Source organism: Alexandromys fortis, unplaced genomic scaffold, assembly GCF_014885135.2.
Source record: "Alexandromys fortis isolate MF-2015 unplaced genomic scaffold, M_Fortis_MF-2015_v1.1 scaffold_50, whole genome shotgun sequence".
NCBI lineage: Eukaryota > Metazoa > Chordata > Mammalia > Rodentia > Cricetidae > Alexandromys > Alexandromys fortis.
In genome coordinates, this window is record NW_026067932.1 from 9,013,847 (window position 1) to 9,036,174 (window position 22,328).

The window sequence follows — 22,328 nt, forward strand, 5'->3', positions numbered from 1 at the left end:
AGAATAATGCATGAGAAAAATCATAAAAACTTGAATATTTTATTTGTGCAGATAGCTTTTTTTTTTTTTTTTTTGGTTGTGTTTTTCGAGACAAGGTTTCTCTGTGTAGCCCTAGCTGTCCTAGAATTCATTCTGTAGACTATGCTGATCTCTAACCCAACAGTGATTCTCCTGCCTCTGCCTGCTGGGATCAAAGGCATATACCACCACCTGGCAATATCTATAACTTTTAGTTTTTATACAAGACAAAACTGGCAACCTTTTAAAAAATTGAAAAACCTTTAGCCAGGCATGGTGGCATGTGCCTTTAATTCCAGTACGAAGGAGGCAGAACATATAGATCTTCTGAGTTTGAGGCCAGCCTGGTTGATAAGTAGGTTCTAAACCAGTCAGGGCTAGAGAGAGAGAGAGAGACCCCATCTTAAAACCAAAACAAACAAGAACAGATACAAAAATACCTAACTGAAAAATTAGAGACTTTTAAAGTTTTCTGATGTAATTGTCATCAAGTCCAGACCAGCCTGGTACCCAGTGAGACCCTATCTCAAATCACCAGAAAGGGGTGGAGGGAGGTGGTAACCAGCCGGTCGTGATTGTCACTTGAACTTGAAGGAGTCAGGTCCGCCTGTGTGGTACGTGGTTCAGTTGTACTCAGCGGCTTTTCCTTACATTGCAGGGCATGTGTATCAGAGGTGCTGCTGCTCGTAAGGAACAGCGTTAGCAGGATCCCAAGGCGCAGTGTCATCTATGGTGATTGAGTTTGAAGATCCCTGCAGGGTCAGGAACAAACCAGCTCTCCCATAAGTCATTGTGAACACTCGGGAAGTCCCAGGGCTTATGTCTTCCATTCCAGTGGAGTAGCTTAGCTTCCTGCAGGAAGTGCTCCGAATATCTTGCATCAGGATTCCAGCCTTCAGTGTGTGGGGGAAGACAGGCTTGTTAGTGAATACAGTTTATATGGAACATTGGGTACAGGCTCACGGTAAAAGTCCCTCGTTAGTCACACCTCTGCTAACCTCACCCGAGCGGTACTACGGCCCTCACAGCTGATAAATAAACCAAAGGGTTAGACCGTGATTGCTTAACACTGCCATTCCTCAGAGTAGTCCACCGTACTTTGAGCATATCCTCGCCAGGCGGTGGTGGTACACGCCTTCTAATCCCAGCAGTCGGGAGGCAGAAGCAGGTGGCTCTCTGAGTTCGAGGCCAGCCTGGTCTACAGAGCGAGTTCCAGGATGGCCAGGGCTATAGAGAATCCCTGGGGTGGGGGTGGGGGAATATGTATCCTCTGCTGTTAAGTTTCTGTTGTAACTGAAACTCCATTGAGTAGACAAGTGAGCGGAGGATGCTGTTCTCCTGCCCTCCAGCAACAGCAGAGTCTGCCTTTGTCATTAGCACAAGGGAGCTAGCTGACCTTACAGACCTTGCCTGATTCCCTTCCTCGGAAAGATCATGACCACCTTGCATGTCAGTAGTTGGCACTTCGACAGGTGTGATTCTGCCTCTGCTCTAGGATCATAAAGTGCTTTTCCCCTTTCCTTATTCGCACAAGTGTCTGTGTTCTGTGTGCATGTCTGGAAGGCCAAAGTTGACACAGGTTTCTTACTCAGTTTCTTACAGTATTGAAACAAAGATCTCTCACTTCAACCCAGAGCTTGCCAATATGGCTGAACTAGCTAGCCAGCTTGCCCCAAGAACCCTGTCTCTGCTCCAAGTCCTGGGATTGCTGGCTTTGTGTTGCTCGGTCCCTGGGATCCAAATTGTTCCCATGCTTACATGCAAGTGTGTGTTTGTTTTGGTTTTTTGAGACAGGAGTTCTCTCTGTAGCCCTGGCTGTCCTGAAACTCACTTTGCAGACCAGGTTGGCCTTGAACTCGCTGAGATCCTCCTGTCTGTGCCTCCCCAGTGCTGGATGGGATTAAAGGCGTGCACCACCACCACCGAGCTTTTTGTTTGTTTGTTTTTAATTTCATGTTCATTGCCTGTATATATGTGTGGTGTCGGATCCCTTAGAACTAGAATTACAGTTTTAAGCTGCCATGTAGGTACTGGGAATCGAACCTGAGTCCTCTTAAAGGGCAGTCAGTGCTCTTAACTGCTGAGCCACCTCTCCAGCCCAGGTTCATAAGCTTTCCATGAATCCTAGAGTGTACTATCTTACAGCTGGGTGGCCAAGGTCACCCCAAGGGTTTGAAGCCCTAGGCTATAGGTAGCCTGGTGGTGGTCAGTAGGTACAACATACACTTCCCTTGTTTCCTGGCAGTACTTACCCAAGTGCCGTATGTGCCACAAAGGGTTGATGGTGGAATACTTGCCGTGAAACACAATCAGCATAGGGGAGGTGGCCACTCCTCCTCCCAGGGAGCTGCTGTAGAGGTTTTCTCTAAGACATGAGATAGAAAGAGAAAACACCGAGTGAATGCTAAGACGGCCCGGCCCTTCAGAACAAGACGTAAGGTTTTCCTCTTTCACTTTTCCCCAACTTTTCATTTTTGGCTTGGGATCTTTGTTGTTAGAGAGCAGATTGGCCGTGAAATCCCTCCATAGCTGAGGACAGCCTTGACTCAAGCCTGCGCCTTCCCTGACACGTGCTGGGGTGAAGGTGTGCACTACCACACCCACCTTCCAACGTGGATTTTGTTTTTTGGTTTTTTTTTTTTAATTTTTAAAATTATCAAACTTTAAAATACGGAAAACCAGGAGCCTCCCATACACATCATGTAGAGTCACAGTCTCCCATGGACACGATCCAGAGTCACACCCTTCCGCGTGTACCACCTAAGGTCACACTCATGTACATAAGGCCACACACACACACGCATGTCACCCAGATTCACAGGGTTAATTCTTGTTACTATCTTGTCATTCTCAAGGATTTTATGACAGGCACAGAAGATCAAATTCTGATCCTGTATCATTTCTAACTTCTCACAGGTTCGGTGTTAGGATGGTATTAAGTAAGATACAGATAAAGGGGCTGGAGAGGTGGCTCAACAGTTAGGAGCCCTGGCGCACTTACAGAAGACCCGAGTTCAAGATAAATGGTGACTCTCATCCATCTGTGACTCAAGGGATCCAACACCCTTTTCTGGCCTCCAGAGAGACCAGATAAGCTTGTGGTGCACAGATTTCACGAAGGAGGGAGGCAGACCACCATACAAAAATAAAAAAGCTTAAAAAAAAAAAAAGGAGAGGGCTGGAGAGATGGCTCAGAGGTTAAGAGCATTGCCTGCTCTTCCAAAGGTCCTGAGTTCAATTTCCAGCAACCACATGGTGGCTAACAACCATCTGTAATGGGGTCTGGTGCCCTCTTCTGGTCTACACACACACACAGACAGAATGTTGTATATATAATAAAAAATAAAAAAAATAAAGTCACAAAAAAAAAAAGGAGAAAGAAATTGAGCCAGCATAGTGGCATTTCCCTTTAATCCCAGCACTAGTGAGGCAGAGGCAGGTAGATCTTTGGGAGCTTGAGGCCAGCCTGGTCTACAGAGCAAGTTCCAGTACAGCCATGGCTTCACAGAGAAACCCTTTCTTTAAAAGTATCAGACATAGTATTTTTTTTAAATTCAGGTTCTATGAAATTAACCTTAAAAGTAGGTCTGTGGCCAGGTGTGGTGGTGATCCCAGATAATCAGAGGTAAGAAGCTGGCCTGGTTTCATAGCAAGTTCTAGGCCATCAGGCCAGGGCTACCGAGTGAGATCCTGTCCCCCTCAAAAAGGAGACCTATAAAAGAAGCTCAAAATAAATGAAGTTTCCTTGGTGGAAAAGACTGAAGACACATTGCTAAGCAACCTACTCGGGAAATAGAGGGAATGAATCCCTTATTTCACTGCATCTCCGTTCTTCAGACTCTATCCTTTGGGGAAAGATTTTCACCTGTGCCCCTTTTCTTGGTCAACAGGTTCTATGAAAATCTGCCCTCCGCGCTCTCTCTCTCTCTCTCTCTCTCTCTCTCTCTCTCTCTCTCTCTCTCTCGCTCTCGCTCTCGCTCTCGCTCTCGCTCTCTCTCTCTCTCTCTCTCCAGCTGGGGACAGCAGTGGCGGAGGAACACCCTCCTCCTCCCTCCGCACATACTCCACATTCTTCTGCATCCACTTTTCCAGCTGCTTGGTGATACGCTGGTGTTTCCATTCGGTCATGTTGGCGACAATCACGCCCGGATTGAAAGAGCAGGTGCTGGGGCTGATGCCAAGGTCCTTGATGGCCTTCTTCCGGTAGTCCAGATAGCCCATATACGTGTTCTGCAAAAGAGCAGGGTGCAGCCCTGTTTCTAGGAAATGGTTATGCTCTCAAAGCTGCCGTTCAGTGTCCCTGGGCTTCCTTCTGTGCCGCTACCCGTTTCTTTTGGTGTGTTTTGTTGTTGGAGGCAGGATCTCACTCTGTAGCTCTGGCTGTCCCAGGACTGGACATGTAGCCCAGACTGGCTTCAAAACTACAACAGAGACCCGCCTACCTCTGCCTCTTCGGTGCTGGGATTACAGGCACGTGCCACCGTGCCCAGTGTGGTTTTTAAAGTGTGTGCGCATGCGTGCACAACACTGTGCGTGGGTACACGACAAAGACAGGCTTCCAGGGCGAGTGTTTTTCACGCTCTCCTTTTCTGTTTTCTCCTCATTTCTGACCTCTGAATACGAAGTTCCCGCCTCTCTCCAGCACCTGTTGCTTTCTTGCCTGACGCCATTGGCAGCTCAGCCTGTTTAAGGGCTCTAAATTCCATCTCTCTGGCCTTCCAACTGCCACATCTGCCTAGTTGGGGTTGTATTTTTGTTTTGTTTTTGTTTGTTTTTCGAGACAGGATTTCTCTGCTAACAGTCCTGGCTGTCCCGGAACTCACCTTGTAGACCAGGCTGGCCTGACTCTCAGAGATCCACCTGCCCATGCCCCTGGCGTTGCCTTCTTGATGCTTAAGCAGCTCCAACAGCAGCATGTACCAAGTCCTGTTAAGCTGGCTCCATGCCACATGCCTGCCTCAAGGGATAGCGTTTCTGTCCTTCTTGGTATTGAGGCAGAAGCCCAGAGTCATTAGACCAGACTTAGCCCCTCCTCATCCAAATCAATCCTGTTTGTTCCAGCTTCAAGATCCCTCCTGACCCCAGCCAGTCCCAGTACTCAGTGTGGCCTTCCCATTCCTGCCCACAAGTGCCACTCATTGGTCCCTTTTAAAAAATGATTTTATCAGCTGGGCGGCGGTGGTGGTGCACACCTTTAATCCCAGCACTCGGGAGGCAGAGGCAGAGACATGTATGCACCATGTGTGTTCCTGGTGCCCAAGGGAGCCAGAAAGGGCGTTGGTCTCCTGGCACTGGAGCTACATATAGTCGTGAGCCTCTGTGTGGGTACTGGGAGCCCCGGAACACAGCCTGTGGTGATAGCAACAGGACAGCTGTCATTTTAGAGCATTCGCTGTGTCCCATTGCAGTGGACACTTGGCAGCGCGCCCAGCAGCTCACACACAACAGGAGAGTGTCCATGCCATGTTTCAGGTTAGGGCAGTGATGCTTAGTGGTTACAGAAACTGGCCCGAGTGCGCGGGAAAGAAGGGAGCCCTCACCCCATCCCCTGAAGTTCCCGCTGGCTTTGGATGGGGAGAGTGTGATCATCTTGAGTTGTGGAAGAGGAATAGAGGGTCCGCAGCAGAGGAGAAGGGGAGGGAGGATGTCTAAGAGAGCATGCCCACCTGCAGCCCCACAAGCCGGTTGTTGTCTTGAGCAGAGGGCAAGTCACAGTCGTCCGAGAAGGCTGCTGCGTGGCCCAGAGCCAGGGTAGTGTCATAGAGTTCCTGGATGTCACCTGCATTTGAAAGGATCCTAAATCAAAACAGCAAGTACCTCGGGGCAAGACAGAACCACAGCTTAACTCCTGGCTTCAATAGAACAAAGAGTACGGGTCCCTCTTTGCCCATGCGTGGCAGTGTTCTGAGGACAGTTTGTGCCCTCTGAGGAAGCCATGTGAAACGTCCAGGAGGGTGCTGGCCAGTCTGTGGCTGGCAGTTTCTGAAGGCTGATCTGACATGTGGACGAGAACAAACAACGTGCACACGCAGCCACAGCCATGGCCAGGTGCCTCGGAGACACTGCATTCCTGTGTATTTCAGGAATGCATAGAAGAGACTACCAAGGTAATCACTGTAGACTCGGCAATCAGAGCGGGGCCCTCAGCAAGCCCAGGGAGTATAAAATAGTCCCAATTTACAGCCATGCTGTATTCGCGTTACAGAGTGTTTGAAGTCAGCTAGCTACGTGGGAAATGAAAAAGTATGCCATGCTATATAGAGCTGTGCCCTCCCAAGAGCGCTTGGCAGAGAGTGGGTGTACCTTGTACAATGACGTCATCGTCCAAATAGATGACTTTCTCGTGCTGACGGATGAGCAGAGGGAGATAAAATCGAACGAAGTTCAGCTGTTAAAAACAAGGGAAACGGGTGGGCCAAGGCATGTGGTACCTACAAGTCAGTTCTGGTTAGCCCAAGTGTGGACGGGAATACGCAGGCTGAAGTGATGGCTCACCCAGGCTTTTAGCGCCTGATCGTCTGGGTTCTGGGGATGAGGCCAGGCTGGCCCAGAGAAGCTCTCCTAGATCTAGGCCCCACTCTCTGAAGCAATGACCACTTCCCCTTCAGGGACAGCTGCAGTGGGAGTCTCCAATGCTCCCTAATCAATCTTTTAGGATCCAGACTTCCTGCTTTCTCTACCTTGTCAATTAGATAGCTCTCAACTAGTTAGCCTTAAGATATTCTCTCCCCCCACCCGCTTCTCTTCTTCTCCCTCTCCCCCCTCCTTCTGCCCCCTTATACACACACACACACACACACACACACACACACACACGCACACCAAACTAAGCCTTTTAGCCTCCTGATCCAGAAAACAGAAACATGAGTTGGTAGGGTTTTCCTTAGTGACGTTCCGTTTTTGTAACCAGCCGACAATAGATCATATCACAGACAAGCCTTAGAATTTGATCAGAAAGGATGGATTTACATGAACTGCATACAGGAGGTGGCCAGTTTCTGCAGATTGCCCTCAGAACCTGCTTTGGACTGGAAGCATGAGGACCTGGGCTTGATATGCACTTGGTACCTGGCACCCAAATGCAAAGATGTCTGTAGCACACTGGTCTGAACCCCAGTGCTGGGGGAGGCAAGCTGGGGCTAGGAGAGAGGTGAGGAACCAGGAGGAAGCTGGAGAAAGGCTTGCTGGGGTCCACTGGGCACGCAAGCATAAAACACACACACACACACTGCTCTTCGTGAAGGAGGGGGAGTCTTTGTGGGCGCTATTGGAAGAAAAATTAACCCCCACAACTAGGGAAAGCATGGGTGTCTCCTAAAATAGGACATGGCCATCAACTGAGGCTCATAGCTGTCACACGGCTGGCTTTTCTTGGTCTTTGGAAGAGTAAGAGCTAACTGATGATTAGGTACAGAGGATACAGCGAGGAAGTGCTTGGGAACGCTTTTGCTGGCCTCGCTTCCTGGCCCACCGCCACCGCCACCCCCAGTCCTCTTCACACACACAAATGTAGTTTCTTTTATCGTGCTTATATAAACCATCTTAAATCCTCCCCGGAGCAGGTGGCTGCTAAGTTATAAATAAGCAAAGCTTTGTGGGGCTCTAGCACTCGTGAGTCTGAAACATCTTATGTGCGCACCAGATGGTGCGCTGGCAGGTTTGGTCAACAAGCTAGAGTCAGGGAGGAAGGAGCCACAGTTGCAGGAAATGCCTCCACAAGATGCAGCTATAGGGCATTTCTTAGTCAGTGATAAATGGGGAAGGCCAGCCCATTGTTGGTGGGGCCATCCCTGGGCTGGTGGTCCTGGGCTCTGTAAGAAAGCAGGCTGAGCAAGCCATGGGGAGCAAGCCAGTAAGCAGCTCCCCTTCCATAGCCTCTGCATCAGGCCCTGCCTCCAGGTTCCTGCTCTGTTTGAGTTCCTTCCGTGACCAGTGCTATGGAAGTGAAAACTGAATGAACAAAGCCTTTCCTCCCGACTTGCTTTTTGGTCCTGGTTTCTCTCTGCAGACCCTAAGACAGAGGGCTGGGGCTCTACGGTATACATGAACTCAGGACTGTCCCCACCGTGTGCATGGCTCTTACTCACAGGCTGGAGCAGCTCAGGCCTCGATGAGTCTGGTCTAATCTTCCCCTTGAGGACTATAGGGTTGAACTCCACAATTTTGAAGTTTATTTCTCTCAGTTTAGAATGTTCGATCCATTTTCTAGAGAGATGACCAAAAACCTCTAGTACACATGTCCAATCTTTCCTTGATTTAATTTGCATGCCAACCCGGGGGCTAGTCTGCTGTGGCCTTCGGAAGTTAAGACAGTGTCTGCCAACAGCTTTCATGCTGTAGATCTTATCCATCTGGTCTAGCTTCCAGTCGCCCCCTTCCCCACCCCCCATCTCATAACTCTGCCAAGGAAATTAACAAGACAGTAATAGCCAAGTATATCTCCCCCCCCCCATCAGAAATTCGCCTGGGGAAACTGGAGGAACAAGACATGTCCCTTCCCTTATCCAGCAGCCCCTGTACCCGCCAGACCGACAGCCACATGTTTCCGCTGAGAGACAGGCAGCGCACGCCGTGCCAACACGTGTAGCTGTCGGCTATCGTCTTGTTCCCGCCTCTGCTCACCCTTCTTCCTTCCCTCCACCCCCCCCCCCACGAGAACTGGTTTGAAAATATGTAAACATGGGGGAGGAGGAAGGCCCACCAGCCAGGAGCTGGGAGACGGCCCACTTTGTTGACCTTTTGTGACTATGAGTTGTGTGACCTGTTCCTTTTTGGTTGGCTAGTTTGTTTAGCTTGGAGAATGTCTCACTGCGCAGCCCAGTCTGGTCTCTAATTTCCAACCCTCGTTCCTCGGCCTCGAGCACTAGGACAGTGTTGGCTCTTGGTGACTGTGTTGTTTAAGGACCTGGGGTGGAATTCCGGGCCTTGGTGTCTGTTCAGAGTTTATGCTTATTTTTCCACTAGGCTTAAACTTAAATTTTTTGCAACAATTCTTCACTATAAGCCATACTTTTTACTAATCGATTTTATAACTAATCCCATTCACAGTTCTTCATTACTCAGAAGTTCTTGGGTTATACAGACAAGTCTGTCTGCTTTCTCTTTTAATTCCTGGGCTTGAGGACCAAGATTACACAGTTATCCTGTGTTTCTAAAACGCATTTAAAGTTTGGGTTTTTTTTTTTTTTGTTAATTTCTTCTTACTCTCTGGTTCATCTTTTTAGTATGGCAGGATATTGTAAAAATAAGTTCAAAGTTATAGTATGACCTATAAAGTTATATCGCTGTAAGTTTGTAGTTCAGCCATTACAGATCAAGTGTGATTCAGTGGTAGGGTCTGTGTTTAATCTGTGTGAGTCATGGAGTAAATCTCTGGCCTCTTCCCCTAAACTAGCTAGTGAGGGTTGTGCAAATATTTTCCCAGGTTAGGAAAAGAGGGAAAATGGAAAGAGCACTTGTTCTCCCCTCCTCTGCTGGGATGATCCAGGTCCTCACTCAGCACTGAGATTGGCTGGTCTTCCCTCTGCTTTCCCCTGTAGCCCCCAGTGGTCCTCCAGGCTCCACCTCCTCAGTAGAGGCTCGCAGGCCTTCCTCAGCCTGGCCAAGAACAAATACTTGAAAGATTTTCCAGTAAGCTGCTCCAGGACTGGGGTTCTTTAGTCCACCAGAGGGTTCACATCTGCAGAAGCAGCTGTTGTCTTATTTAATAATGAGGCCCTGTGGGCGTTTCCTCATCTAGAAATTCATTAGTCAAGTCACAAACAAGCCCAGGACTTCCTCTCAATAATGCTAATGATAGCTATCAATCGAGAAGAAGAAAAGGGAGGAGGAGGAAGGAGAGAAGGTGAAGGTGGTAAGGGCCCATCTACAGAGAAAATAGAACATTCCAAAAACGCAGTACAAACTACCTTATTCGAGGCAGCGTGTTTCGTAGTCCGACGACATAGAACACAATGTTGGCATCGGTGTTGCTGTAGATGCTGTTGATGGCAGCCATGGTTGCGCCCATCCTCCCTGGGGCCACACAGATCACCACTGGAATCTCCTCTTCCATGTCCTCAGGGGATTCGGAATCATCACCTAAGAAAACCATCAAAATCAGTGACTAAGAGCCCTCTGAAGAGTCATTTTTTAAGTTGAGTTATTGGGAGCCATTTCTGGACAAATGGGAATGGATCAGCAGGAAGAGAAGGGAAGGGACAATTCTCAAAATGTAGGAGAGGATCTAAAGGGACAGGGTGCAGAGCCGTCCCTCAAGGTGGGTCCAAGAACCAAGAGCACGAGTACCAGCTTGGAGCTTCTAAGAAACTTTGTGTGAGGCTCAGCCTCGTGGGGTCTAGTCATGAGCTTTTCTTTTGTTTGTTCAAGACAGGTCTCACTTTGTAACTCAGATTGGCGCCAAACTCACTAGGTAGCCCAGGCTAGCCACAAACTCACAACCCTCCTACCTCAACCTCTGGCAGCTGGGATCACAGGTGTGTTCTAACAAGTCCTCACGTGACATTTACACAGACTACAGTTTAAGCAGCACTGGTCATTCTGGAGTGTAACAGAGCTGCTGCCCTACGGAAGCTATTTTACAAACAAGCCCTTAGGAGTTAACCACGCTGTTATCTGCCCCCCAAACATTGACAGGGCCTGGTGGGCGATACTGAAACCACCCTCTTAGGTGTCTTTTGGCAGGACCCATGCTTGCTCACCGGCTTCGGGCTTGAGTACAGATCCCCTGTGAACCTTCTTGTACAGAATCCCACAGAGGGTCAGGGCCAGAAGGAACAGCAGCACTTGGTTAACTCAAATGAAGAAGAAAACACATCAAAGGCTGATCCGTCAACCTCAAACCACTAAAAGAAAAAGATGGAGTAAAAAAAAAAAAAACCAGAATGGCAGCTTGGGAAGCCATACAGAGGATGCAACAGTCTGGGGCAGCCATGGAGGACACAGCAGTTTGGGCAGCCATACAGAGGGCGTGGCAATCTGGGGCAGATGTAGAGAGGAGGTGGCAGATTGGGCAGCCATACAGAGGACCCAACAGTCTGGGACAGCCATGCAGAGGACACAGCAGCTTGGGCAGCCATACAGAGGTAGGGGCATCTTGAGCAGCCATACAGAGGGCGTGGCAGTCTGGGGCAGCCGTACGGGGGACACAGCAGTCTGGGCCAGCCATACAGAGGACGCGGCAGTCTGGGGCTGCGCACACACAGCAATGGAGTACTCAACAAGCAAGGAAGACCCAGGCCCAGGCAGTCTCATGACAAAGGCCTCGAACCCGGTCACCACAAAAGGCTGCCTTGCATGAATATTTGATCCACTACACAAACAGCTTCATTTCTAGAATGCCTTACGAGCTACTGCTAATTCTGAACAGGCTTAAAGCGGTAGAAGCTAGTTGCGTTTCAATTGGTTCAAATGCCCGTCCAAGACGAGGGGCAGATGATCCTGGCTCTGGGTCAGGACCTCAGTGCTGCGAGTTCTCGGTCTCCAGCTGTTCCACATTAGTGACGATGTTAGCTTTTGGTACTTACCCAGGAACAGGAGGGACAGGAGGGGGCAGGGCAGAACACACATTGCCGGTTGTTGGTAAAATGACCGAGGGCAATTGTGTAATTGTGTTCAGAGTTAAGCAATAGCAGGTCGTGTGTGAAAAAGCCAGTCTCTGATTGCAACGTTGCAGGCAAGCAACACAGGGTACTCAAAACTGAACTTTTTTTTTTTTTTTTTTTTTTTTTTTTTTTTTTTTTTTTTTTTGGTTTTTCGAAACAGGGCTTCTCTGTAACTTTGGAGCCTGTCCTGGAACTCACTCTGTAGACCAGGCTGGCCTCGAATTCACAGAGATCCGCCTGCCTCTGCCTCCCAAGTGCTGGGATTAAAGGCATATGCCACCACCGCCCAGCTAAAACTGAACATTCTTCCAATTGAATATATTTTATGAATCATCTTTTGTGGCAGGATATATATGTGTGTGTGCGCGCACACACACACACACACATATATGTATATTCCCATTTACAGAAAGGATAGAAACTTTCTGTTATAAAATATATCTATTTTGTTAAATATAAGTTAGTTTAAATACGACCTCTAAAGTAATGTGGAAGACAGAATGAACACAGATGACAAACACTGGGGAGATGGGACTTTGCCAAGGGCAGACACAAGCGTGAAGCGTAGTTGGAATGCTGGGAGAGTCAGGTGTGTGACCCTGCAATCACCAGGCAGAGGCAGGAGAATCACAGAGTGTTCAAGTCAGCTTGAGTTACACTCTAACTCTGTTGTGGGGAACAGCAGGAGCTGGGATAGGAAGTCAGATTCAAACCTCATTTTTATCACCTCCTAGCTGTGAAAACTTAACTTCCCCAAGCCTCTATGGGCTTCTCTGATACAAATAAAAATAAAAATTGAAAATTTCTCTCTAAAGGTAATTACTGGTTTTATGCTGGTTTACCTTTGACCCTCAGGCTCTTGTATTCATATCTGTAGAAAGAATGACCTAGAGAGTCTTAGATGCCTTCCCAAACTACATGGAGCCCCTCATGGTGGTTCAGTCTGGCTGAGGTGCAGCTTCCAACTGCCCTTCCCCCTCTTGGGGGAGATTCAGTCATGGCTAGCCACAGGCCAGGAAAAAGTAAAAAGTTCTCAGGTCTCAGGAGATCTGGTGACTGATCACCTACCACTGTGTTTAGAGCGGTGACCCCATACCTGACCCTCCCATGGCTATTACCACTGACAAAAAGTTGCCAGAAGAAAAGAATGTTTCGGTTAAGTATGTACCATGCGATATCTGCACATACAGTACAAATAAACATACACTCATTTATATGAAGTTCATATCTAATTGGATGCCTTTTGTTTTCATTTAAATCAGGCAACTCTAGAGTCATAGTAACAGCATTAGGTCACTGTTTTCCCTCAAATTAACAATGTTCTATCTAAAATCAGGAGAATATAGGCGTTTGAAAGGTCTAGAGACTGGATGTGGCTCTTTAGGACTAAGAATGGAGCCTTACAAATACTTAGGCATGAACGCGAATACTCATTTAGAGTGAGGAAATGATCGTAATATCTTTAAAAAGATATGATCCAGGCCAGGTGGTGTGGTGCATGCCTTTAATCCCGGCACTGGGAGTTGCAGGCCAGCCTGGTCGGTCTACAGAGCTAGTTACAGGATAACTGGGTCTACCTGTAGAAACCCTGTCTTGAAAAAAAATCAATATGTGTGTGTTACATATATATAAATTACATGTCTATATGATCCATGATTATATGACCAATGGTAAATCCATTTATAGCCAAACTCAACAACATCACGCAGGAATCCTCAAATGACCATGCCAAAATTGCTTGTGGGAAAATGGTCTATGAAAATCAGAGAGAGAGAGAGAGAGAGAGAGAGAGAGAGAGAGAGAGAGAGAAAGGGACAGAGAGAGAGCACGCACGAGAGAGAGAGAGAGAGAGAGAGAGAGAGAGAGAGAGAGAGAGCACATCATTAGAACACTCCTCTGAAACATCTTCATGGTTCTTTTCACAAGTCCAATTCTTACTTCTGCGTAGAAGAGCCATGTGTATCCACCTGGATAACAACCAGGACCTGTGGATTGAAGAGTAAAAAATGTCATTAAAAAAACAATCAGCCAGGCGGTGGTGGCGCATGCCTTTAATGCCAACACTGGGAGGCAGAGGCAGGCGGATCTCCGTGGGTTCGAGGCCAGCCTGCAGTAACTAGTTAGTTACTGTTCCGTGGCTGTGATAAAACACCCCAGCCAAGGCAATTTGAGGAAGAAGAATCTATTTGGGCTTACGGCTCCAGAGGGCTTCAGAGTCCAAGAGGATAATACTCCAGGAGTGTCTCAGGACAGCCAGGGCCACACAGAGAAATCCTGCCTCAAAACCCCAATCAATCAATCAATAAAAACCCAGTGATATGCTTATTATTGGAAAAGATTAGGAATACAATGCCTCGATGTTGTCAGTATTCAGGCATCTGTACTGGCCTGCCCTTGGGGTCCTGAGAGGACTCAGCCTCAGTGGCAGCCACTGAGAACACCTCCTGCGCCCATTCACAATGTTCCCTTTGTAAAGGGCCCTGCCCGCCTCCCATCTCTCTCTCTCTCTCTCTCTCTCTCTCTCTCTCTCTCTCTCTCTCTCTCTCTCTCTCTCTCTCTCTCTCTCTCTCTCTCTCTCTCTCTGTGCCTTTCAGCATCTCTGCCCAGTTCTGTCTCTCCCTCTTTTTTCTCTCTCACTGCTCCCTCTTCTCTTCTGCTGCTCCTGCCCCAGAGGCCCGTCTCCTTCCCCCTTCCCTTCTTTTACATTCTCTTTTCCCGAATTACCAACACTACTTAACAGGGAGAGCACCCACTGGTCAGCCACTCTCAGTCAATAGTCTCCTTCGCTGTTCATTTCGAGATTAAAAATGATAGACATAGAAAACCAAAAGAACAAAAAATAACAGACATAAAGATGAAAGGAGAGAACCCAGTCCCCAGAGCTGTCCTCTGACCACAGTCATGTTCAGGGGTTAGGGGCACTTAGTTCTCCTGCAGAGTGAGTCCCCAGGGGTCAGTTCCCAGCACCCACCTGGCAGGTCCAGGAACTCTGGTCCAGTGATCCAGTGCCCTCTGCTGGCCCCCACTGGCACTGCATTTATAAACATTTACATATTATGTAGGCAAAACACCTATACACACAATATCAAAATCAATCTAGTAGAAAACATGTAGAGGAGGCAGAGGCCCGAGTCCAGTAGTCTAAGGCTAAATCCAAGGTCTAAGACTGTGGCAGCAAATGTACTTAAACATTTCATTTTATTATTTTTAATTCTAGGCACACACATGAACGCCAGTACCCATGGAGGTCTTTGGATTCTCCGGGAGCTGTCGTCACAGGTACTCTAAGTCACCTGACATGGAACTAACGTGTTACATGTGGTGGTTTGAATTAGGGGCTCCCCATATTCTCGGACATTTGAACATTTGGCTCCCAATTAATGACGCTGTCCCATGGTTTAGGAGGTATGGCCTTGTAGGGGAAGGTATGTTACTGAGGGCAGGATTTGGGGTTTTAAAGCCTTATGATGTTCTGTGTGCTCTGTAGCAGGCTTTCTTTGGATTGCCAGCCTCCAAATCAATACACGGTGGCTTATTGTTAATTATGAATTCTCAGCCTTAGCTTACACTTGTTTCTAACTAGTTTTTTTCTTTAACTTAAATTGACCCGTTTTTATTTACCTGTGTGCTGCCGTGAGGCTCGTTTACCTCATCCGCATACTGTCCACCCTGCTCTCCTGCTTCCTCCGTCTCTGCCTGGTTGGCTGGCTCCCCTTGTCGTTCTGTCCACCAGCCCTGCATATCCATCCTGTGTCTAGCTACTGACTGTTCGGCTCTTTATGAGACCATTTCAGGTGCTTTAGGCAGGCCAGGTGAAACAAATACAATGTATCTTTACTTAAACAAATGCAGCATAAACAAAGGCAACACAGCTTTACTTAAATATTCGATTCCACAAGAGGGCGCTCTCTGCTTCATGCCCATGGTTCAAGATGTGAGCTCTCTGCTTGTGTTCCTGCCTTCATGGACTCCTAAGCTCTCTGAACTATTAGCCCAAACTCTTTCTTCCATAGGTTGCCTCGGCCATGACACTTTATCACAGCAATCGAGCAGTAACCAGTACACTCTGCAAGAACAATATGTGCCCTTAGCCACTGAGCCATCTCTCCAACCCCTGTGGTAGCTAGTCTTGATTGCCAGCTTGGCATGATTTAGAAATCACCTAGGAGTCACCTGTGCAGCTGTGCGGGTGTCTGCAGAGAGGCTCAGCCGAGGTCAAAAGACCCTCATGGGCCAGGGTCCCAAACAGGACTAAAAGGAGGAAGTTGGCAAAGCACCAGATTCATTGCCCTCTGCTGCCTCCCCAGTCCGTTCTGTCCTGCTGCCGTCCCTGTCCTGAGGGCCTGTGCCCCGTGAACCAAATCTTCCTTGATTTGCTTTTGTTGGGTGTTCTGTCTCCATGGCAAGAAAAGTAACACGGGGACGGAGCCTATGAGGGCACTGTCTGGGTTATCAAGTCCTGGATGCTAGAAGATTCCATGAGACACATCCCTCAGTGGTGTGCCCACTCCCCTCCTTCACAAACTCTGTGATGTCCCTCATTTTCCAAACTTTTCGGGGTGCAAGTTTAGTCTCTTCTACTGTCTCCATCTTCTTATTTATTTTAATTAATTTTTGGTTTTTGATACATAGATTCTCTGTAGTTTTTGGAGCCTGTCCTGGAACTTGATCCATAGACCAGGCTGGCTTCGAATTCACTGAGATCTGCTTGTCTCTGCCTCCCAAGTGCTGGGATTAAAGGCGTGAGCCAACACCACTCAAGCTGTCCCTGTCTTTGTGGTTGTTTTGGTTTGGTTTTGGCTTTTTTTTTTTAAAGATTTATTTATTTATTATGTATGTATACAACATTCTGCCTCCATGTATGCCCGCACGCCAGAGGAGGGCGCCAGATCTCAGTACAGATGGTTGTGAGCCACCATGTGGTTGCTGGGAATTGAACTCAGGACCTCTGGAAGAGCAGCCAGTGCTCTTAACCTCTGAGCCATCTCTCCAGCCCTGGTTTTGGCTTTTTGAGACAGGGTTTCTTTGTGTAGCTCTGGCTGTCCTGGAACTCACTTTGTATACCAAGCTGGTCTTGAATTCACAGAGCTCTGCCTGCCTCTACCTCCCAAGCGTGCGCCACCACTGCCCAGCTCAGTCCCCACCTGTTTAGCTCCCCACTCCTGAACTTTAACATGAAGATGGGAGACCATCCAAGTCGAGGATTTCTTTCCTACTCTGCTCTTCCTCCTGAAGAAACCCCTCCATGTTTAAACCTTCACAGTTTTAAATACTATTTACAAGACAGCTACATTCACATTTCTGCCCCCAGCTCAAACCTCCCACAGGGACTCTTGATGTCGTTGCTCCAAGGCATCCACGTGTTCCAATCGGAGCTCCTGCTACTTCCCCAGAGCACACATTTCCCAGTCTTCCCCAAACCAGTTCTCCACAACCTCACTTTTATAACTGTTCCAACCAAAAGCAAACAACAGTATCTTCAGCCTCCCTCTGTATCTACGTGGAGACTGACGACATAACCTTTTGGTTCTGCTTTCAGAATGCATCCAGAATTATCGCCACCCTCCAGGGCCCCACCCTAGTCTACAGACATCATCTTTTGACTGCCCTGTAGAGCAGTCTTACAGAAGTTCTGCCTTATCGCCCTCCAGCAGGTCTACAGCCGAGCAGATGTGCTGAGCCTGAGTCACACTGTGCCCGCTGCTTGGCTCTGCCTGAAGCCCTCCAGGGCCTTCCAAGCTCCTGGGGAAGAGGGAGGATGCAGACAGCGCCTGCTATGAGATACCACAGGATCACCCTGGCCTCTTTGCCAGGCAGAGGCCAGCGTCAGCGTCCTTCCACCTGTCCCCTCCCATCCAACACCAAGCCCCCCCCCCCGCAATCTGGAATGTTCTTCACACATTCCGCCACCTCTCCACCCTCCAGCTCTTAGTGAAAACACCCAGACGTAGCAGCTCTTACTTCATGTCCTCAATGGTCATCTCTACCCACGAGGCTGCCCCCTGCATCTGTCCCCTTCCCTAGTCTGTTCCCCCTAATGAAACATCAGAAGCCTCGTGAAACTGGGACTTGTGTCTCTTTGCTCCTTGACTTGTGTTCAGCACCTAGCAATATAAACCTCTCAAACACACCAGTGGGCCCGGATGACTATGCAGCCCTGTTATTGGACAGCCAGAGCACCTGCGTGTTCCTCATGAACTCAGCACCTCGGGGCCCTGCGGTGGCTCCTTCGGGTGCACCCTGGCATCTCCTTCCTCTTCTCATCCCTAGCTGGAGCCATCACTGACTCTGGTGAATTGCACCGTCTAACTGGTACTTAGGTTCTCCTCCCATCTTGCCTCATCTCACCCCCTTACCGGCTCTGCAGTGCCTCCCATCCAGCCTTCCGGTCCCCTCCCCTTACCGAATCAATTGCCGGCTTAACCGCCACGTGGGCCTTTTTTCGTTGCCTGATAACTATGTACAGTCAATGTGAAACACACGTGAAGCCTCAACAGCCTCGTTCTATTTTCTTTGTTTCACTTGAAACCGTTCAAGTTTACGCACGTTGAAATAAAATACCCATGGGCGTTTCACCAGCTTGCTAGCGAGGCGTTGCATTTGCTCGGCCGCTGTACCCGCAAGCGTGCACACTTTGAAGCTGCAGGCATTGGGCAACAGCAACACCCCTGAGTATGTCAGCATGCCTCTTTTCAATTTTGTTTGTTTCTCGAGGCAGGGTTTCTCTATGTAGCCCTGGCTTTCCTGAAACTCGCTTTTGTAGACCAGGCTGGCCTTGAACTCAGTGAAATCCTCCTGCCTCTACCTCCAGAGGGCTGGGATTAAAGGCCTGCACCACCAGGCTTGGCTCAGCGTTCCTCCTTTAAAAAAGTGAGGGTAGGGTGTGGGCAGGGGAGATGGTTCTGTGATTAAGAGTGCTGGCTACACAAGCCTGGAGTTCTGAGTTCAAACCCCTTGCTCCTATGTAAAAAGCCAGGCATGACCATGTGTGCCCACCACTCCAGTGTTATGGGGCAGAGAGAGAGGACGGGTGGGCTTAGAGGTACTGTCTCAAGGGAACCAGGAGGAAGAACAGAGGACATCTGACACCTTCCTTTGGCTTCTACGTGTGCAAACATGGACCCACACACGTGTGCACACACTCACATACACAAAAACAAAGGTATACTAAAATGCAAACAAATCAAAGACATCCTACAGAATAAAAATGCCGTGATCGCATCTAAGAAAAATAACATTAATAATATCATCCAATAAGCGGTCCACACTTAAATCCCTTAATTCCAATCTGCTGTTGTATAGCTTGGCTTGCTTTCTTTTGTTCTTTGTACTCTTTTAATTGGTGCCATTTTCACTGCTTTTTCGTTTGTTTCAGAGAACACAAGGCGGTGAGCGTGCTTTAGAACCAGACTGACTGACTTCTGGCGCTGGGCAGACGGAAACAGCACGGCTAAACAGTTACAGGTGCGGCTATATGGGAGCGATAACACGTAACATCCGACCACACGGGATAGCTACAGCTGACAACACAGAGCGGAACACGTCCAACAGCTAATGATCTCCAATGTTTCCAACACAAAGGAGCAACAGGTAAGCCAGCCGTGATGGCGTATGCCTTTAATACCAGCACTTGGGAGGCAGAGGCAGGGGGATCACTGTGAGTTCGAGGCCAGCCTGTTCTACAGAGTGAGTTCCAGGACAGCCAGGGCTACATAGAGAGACCTTGTCTCAGAAAAAAAAAAAAAAGGAAGCAACAGCAGGTGTCCGATGTCTGATGTGATAGAAATACCAGTGTAGCCAGCGAGTCACTCTACGCTTGAAATGCCACACCACGCCGCTTAAAAATACAGTGATCTGCCAGCTTTAAAAATGAGCCTACCTCTCCCACCTAGCTCTTGACATTCCATTCTTGCTTAAAACCCCTCATGGGTACCCCCGAAGATAAAGGTGACTGAGCCCCAGTGTCACGCCTCTGGCCAGGCTGAACAGCCCATCGTCAGTCCCCATCAGTCAGCCTCTTCATGCCAGCTCTACGGCTTCTTGTCTTCAGACTTCGTTCAAACAGCAATCTTCCCACAAAGCCTCTTCCTCACCTCCTTCAGGCAGCGGCTGCCTGGCCTGGTGCCCTCCCAGGATCCATGCCATCTGTGAACTCTCCACACTGTTCTTTCTTTCTTTGTCCTTCTGGTATTTGGAGACAGGGTCTCCCTGTGTGGCTCTGGCTGTCTTGGAACTCACTCTATAGACCAGGTTGACCTCAAACTCAGATCTGCCTGCCTCTGCCTCTGACTCCCGCATGCTGGGATGAAAGGTGTGCACCACCGCTACCCACAGCCTCCCAACTGATTTTCTGAAGTCATGCTGTGCCTGTCTCCTTTCATGATGGCTGAGGTCAGGAGTGTGACTCCCCTCTGGCTCTGCCTGTCCTGTCACAGAATAGTTTGAATGAACAACAGGAAAGAGAAGGCAAGGGTAAGAGGCTCTTGTCACTCTGCTCGTTACTCGCTGAAAGAAAGAAGTCGGCGTATCAGAGATGAGCCTGTGGTCCCATTCTAAGGATGCAGGCAGAGGGTTCTGGAAGGAAGCCCCACAGCGTTCACCCCTATAAGCTTCTCTAGGCTGAACGACTTCCAAGTCACGCTCTTCCTGTGGTAACAAGTCAACCCTCCAGTGCAGAAAAGCCTGTCGGCCTGTCTCCAGACAGCCAGAGGTAGAGCTGGGAGTTTCTAGTGTCCATGATGGAACAAGGGATTCCTGAGGCAGGCACTGGCAGTGACAGCTTCAAAGAGAAGAAAGAAGGCAGAGGGCTGTGACATTTAAAGTGTTTTTCTACTTTTCGATCCTTCAGTTGGGTCTGTGGAGCTCCTTCCTCATGGGACAATGTCCTTCTGGACAGCCTTTGAAAAACTGACCTTAAGGAAGCAACCAAAGAAACGATGTTCCTTGGGATCAAGAAATGAAAACACGCCGTTTTCTCCGAGGGGAAAGAGGAGCTAGAGAAAAGAGAGCTGGGGGTAGTGTTTAAGCGGAGGGACGAAGACAGCACGGCCCTGGGGAGAAGACGTGTTGGGAAACAAGGAACACCTGGAGCCACCAGAACATCACAGGGAGAGCCAGTCCTGCCCAGGACAGGGTGTGTGGTCGCTCCTGTCACCCACACTGCCATTGTCTGCTTTGCCAGGGAAGTAGAGCACACTGAGCCTTCTTCCCTGCAGACCCTGTGGGTCACATGTTACGTTACATCACTTTATTTCCACTCTCCAGATGAGGAAATGTAGGCACGTGCATCGTGATGTGACCAGACCAAGCTTATAAAGCTCCTCCCCGGCACACGGCCCATGTGCTCACTGCTGTAGGGCGTAGCTCTGGTGTTGGCTGTATCAGAGGGAGGACTAGGATTCTGTTATGTAACGCAAAAAGGACATTGCACCGAAGCGCAATACCAAAACATTTCGAGAAAAATGCAGAGGCAAGACCAACCCACCAGCGTCACACTGGCTAGCGGGCTGCATGGGCCGAACGCGGAAGGGCTGATCTCGACAGCGTATTCAAACATTTAGATGGATTCTATGGTCTCTTTTTAAGCTGTGTTTACTATCTGGCCTTAACTTCTATCATAAGCTATCTATCGACGAGAGTCTGCTGGATTATCCGAGATGTCGTACGTACCGCTAAAGGGAAAGTGAGACAGTTTTTGGAAGTTAAACAAAACACTGTGAGTCCCGTTCCACAACAAACCCACAGAATCCTACGGCTGCCAGCTAGCTCTCTTACTGGGGATGGAGGCCCCAAAAGAGTTTCTGAGGACAGATTCCAAAAACATGAATCACAACTCAGCTAGGTCATTTTGGCTCAGAAACAGACTCACATAAAATGCTAGCATTGATCTCTTGTACTAAGTAACTCCAGATCTCCATCCTTAAAGTCCGATGCAAACAAACATCATACTATTAGAGCAGGGGTGGGAGGGTGTGGGGATAAACTGTGCTCTGCAAAACAACCCACGATGTGAAAAGCTTGTCTGCTGAACATTTTGGATTTGTCTTGAGAGCAAAGCTTCTGGTAGGATGGTACCGTCACAAAGCAGGGGACTTTCGGAGGCAAAGTCTGTGAAGGGGGCAGTCTGTCGTCTCTGATGTAAGTCTTTTGAGTCCACAACAACATAAACAAGCGCTGTAGACAGAGCTGTCAAAACGGGAAGAGTACCTCGCCTGTAAGTTGCTCTGCTTACCTGATGGGTGATGAGGGAGGCTTTGGGCTCCCTGGTCCAGAACCGGGGCAGGGCGGAGCGTTGGAATTACAGCTGGTCTCGCAGGGGCTGCTAAACTTTGCTTCTGCTGCTTCTAAGATCCCATTGGAAATCCCAAGGGGCCCAGGAGCCCCGAGGCCAATAGGCTGTTTCCAAGCGAGTGTCTCGGCTGTCCACACCCACCTCCGCTTGCGTTGACTTTGAAGGGCTCTAGTTTCTTCCAGCCCTCCTTCAGTGGCCCGGAATCCAAGCCTCCCGCCCCAAAAGGCTGTTCCCGAAATCACTTCCAGATGCGCTCCGAAGGGAGCGCAGGTCGGCTGGCTGGCGCAGACTTCCTATCTCGGCTTTCTCTTTGCCATCTGCATGGAAAACTCTCTCCAAAGAAAGGCTGTTCTGGAGTAAAAAGAGTCAACTCCAGAGAAAAGCAAAACGCTCGCAAAGTGAACCTATGCCACGAT

At 48.8% G+C, this 22,328-nt stretch overlaps 1 protein-coding gene across 2 annotated transcripts; it reads right to left on the reverse strand.

Moving 5' to 3' along the window:
• Positions 1 to 20: 20 nt before the first annotated feature.
• Glt8d2 (glycosyltransferase 8 domain containing 2) lies at positions 21 to 22,092 on the reverse strand. Of its 2 annotated transcripts, XM_050145647.1 has the most exons (11): positions 21,853 to 22,092; positions 14,593 to 14,652; positions 13,560 to 13,606; positions 10,719 to 10,811; positions 9,927 to 10,098; positions 8,106 to 8,223; positions 6,322 to 6,406; positions 5,685 to 5,797; positions 4,082 to 4,248; positions 2,271 to 2,383; positions 21 to 911 (listed from the first exon to the last, which is right to left on the reverse strand). In XM_050145647.1, the coding sequence occupies exons 3-11, from the start codon at positions 13,576 to 13,578 to the stop codon at positions 742 to 744; spliced, it is 1,050 nt and encodes a 349-aa protein (XP_050001604.1). In that variant the 5' UTR covers positions 13,579 to 13,606; positions 14,593 to 14,652; positions 21,853 to 22,092; the 3' UTR covers positions 21 to 741. The 2 variants fall into 2 exon arrangements, with proteins under 2 accessions (XP_050001604.1, XP_050001602.1); XM_050145645.1 differs by lacking the exon at positions 14,593 to 14,652 and having other exon boundaries at positions 21,853 to 22,089.
• Between the last annotated feature and the right edge of the window lie 236 nt (positions 22,093 to 22,328).

What these genes read in the sequence shown, in the direction of transcription:
- Glt8d2 (XM_050145647.1), bottom strand. An exon ending in TGTACTCAAGCCCGAAGCCG is followed by an intron (nt 10,099 to 10,718) that starts GTGAGCAAGCAT and finishes TGGTTTTCTTAG; the next exon opens with GTGATGATTCCGAATCCCCT. An exon ending in GTGGCACATACGGCACTTGG is followed by an intron (nt 912 to 2,270) that starts GTAAGTACTGCC and finishes CACACACTGAAG; the next exon opens with GCTGGAATCCTGATGCAAGA.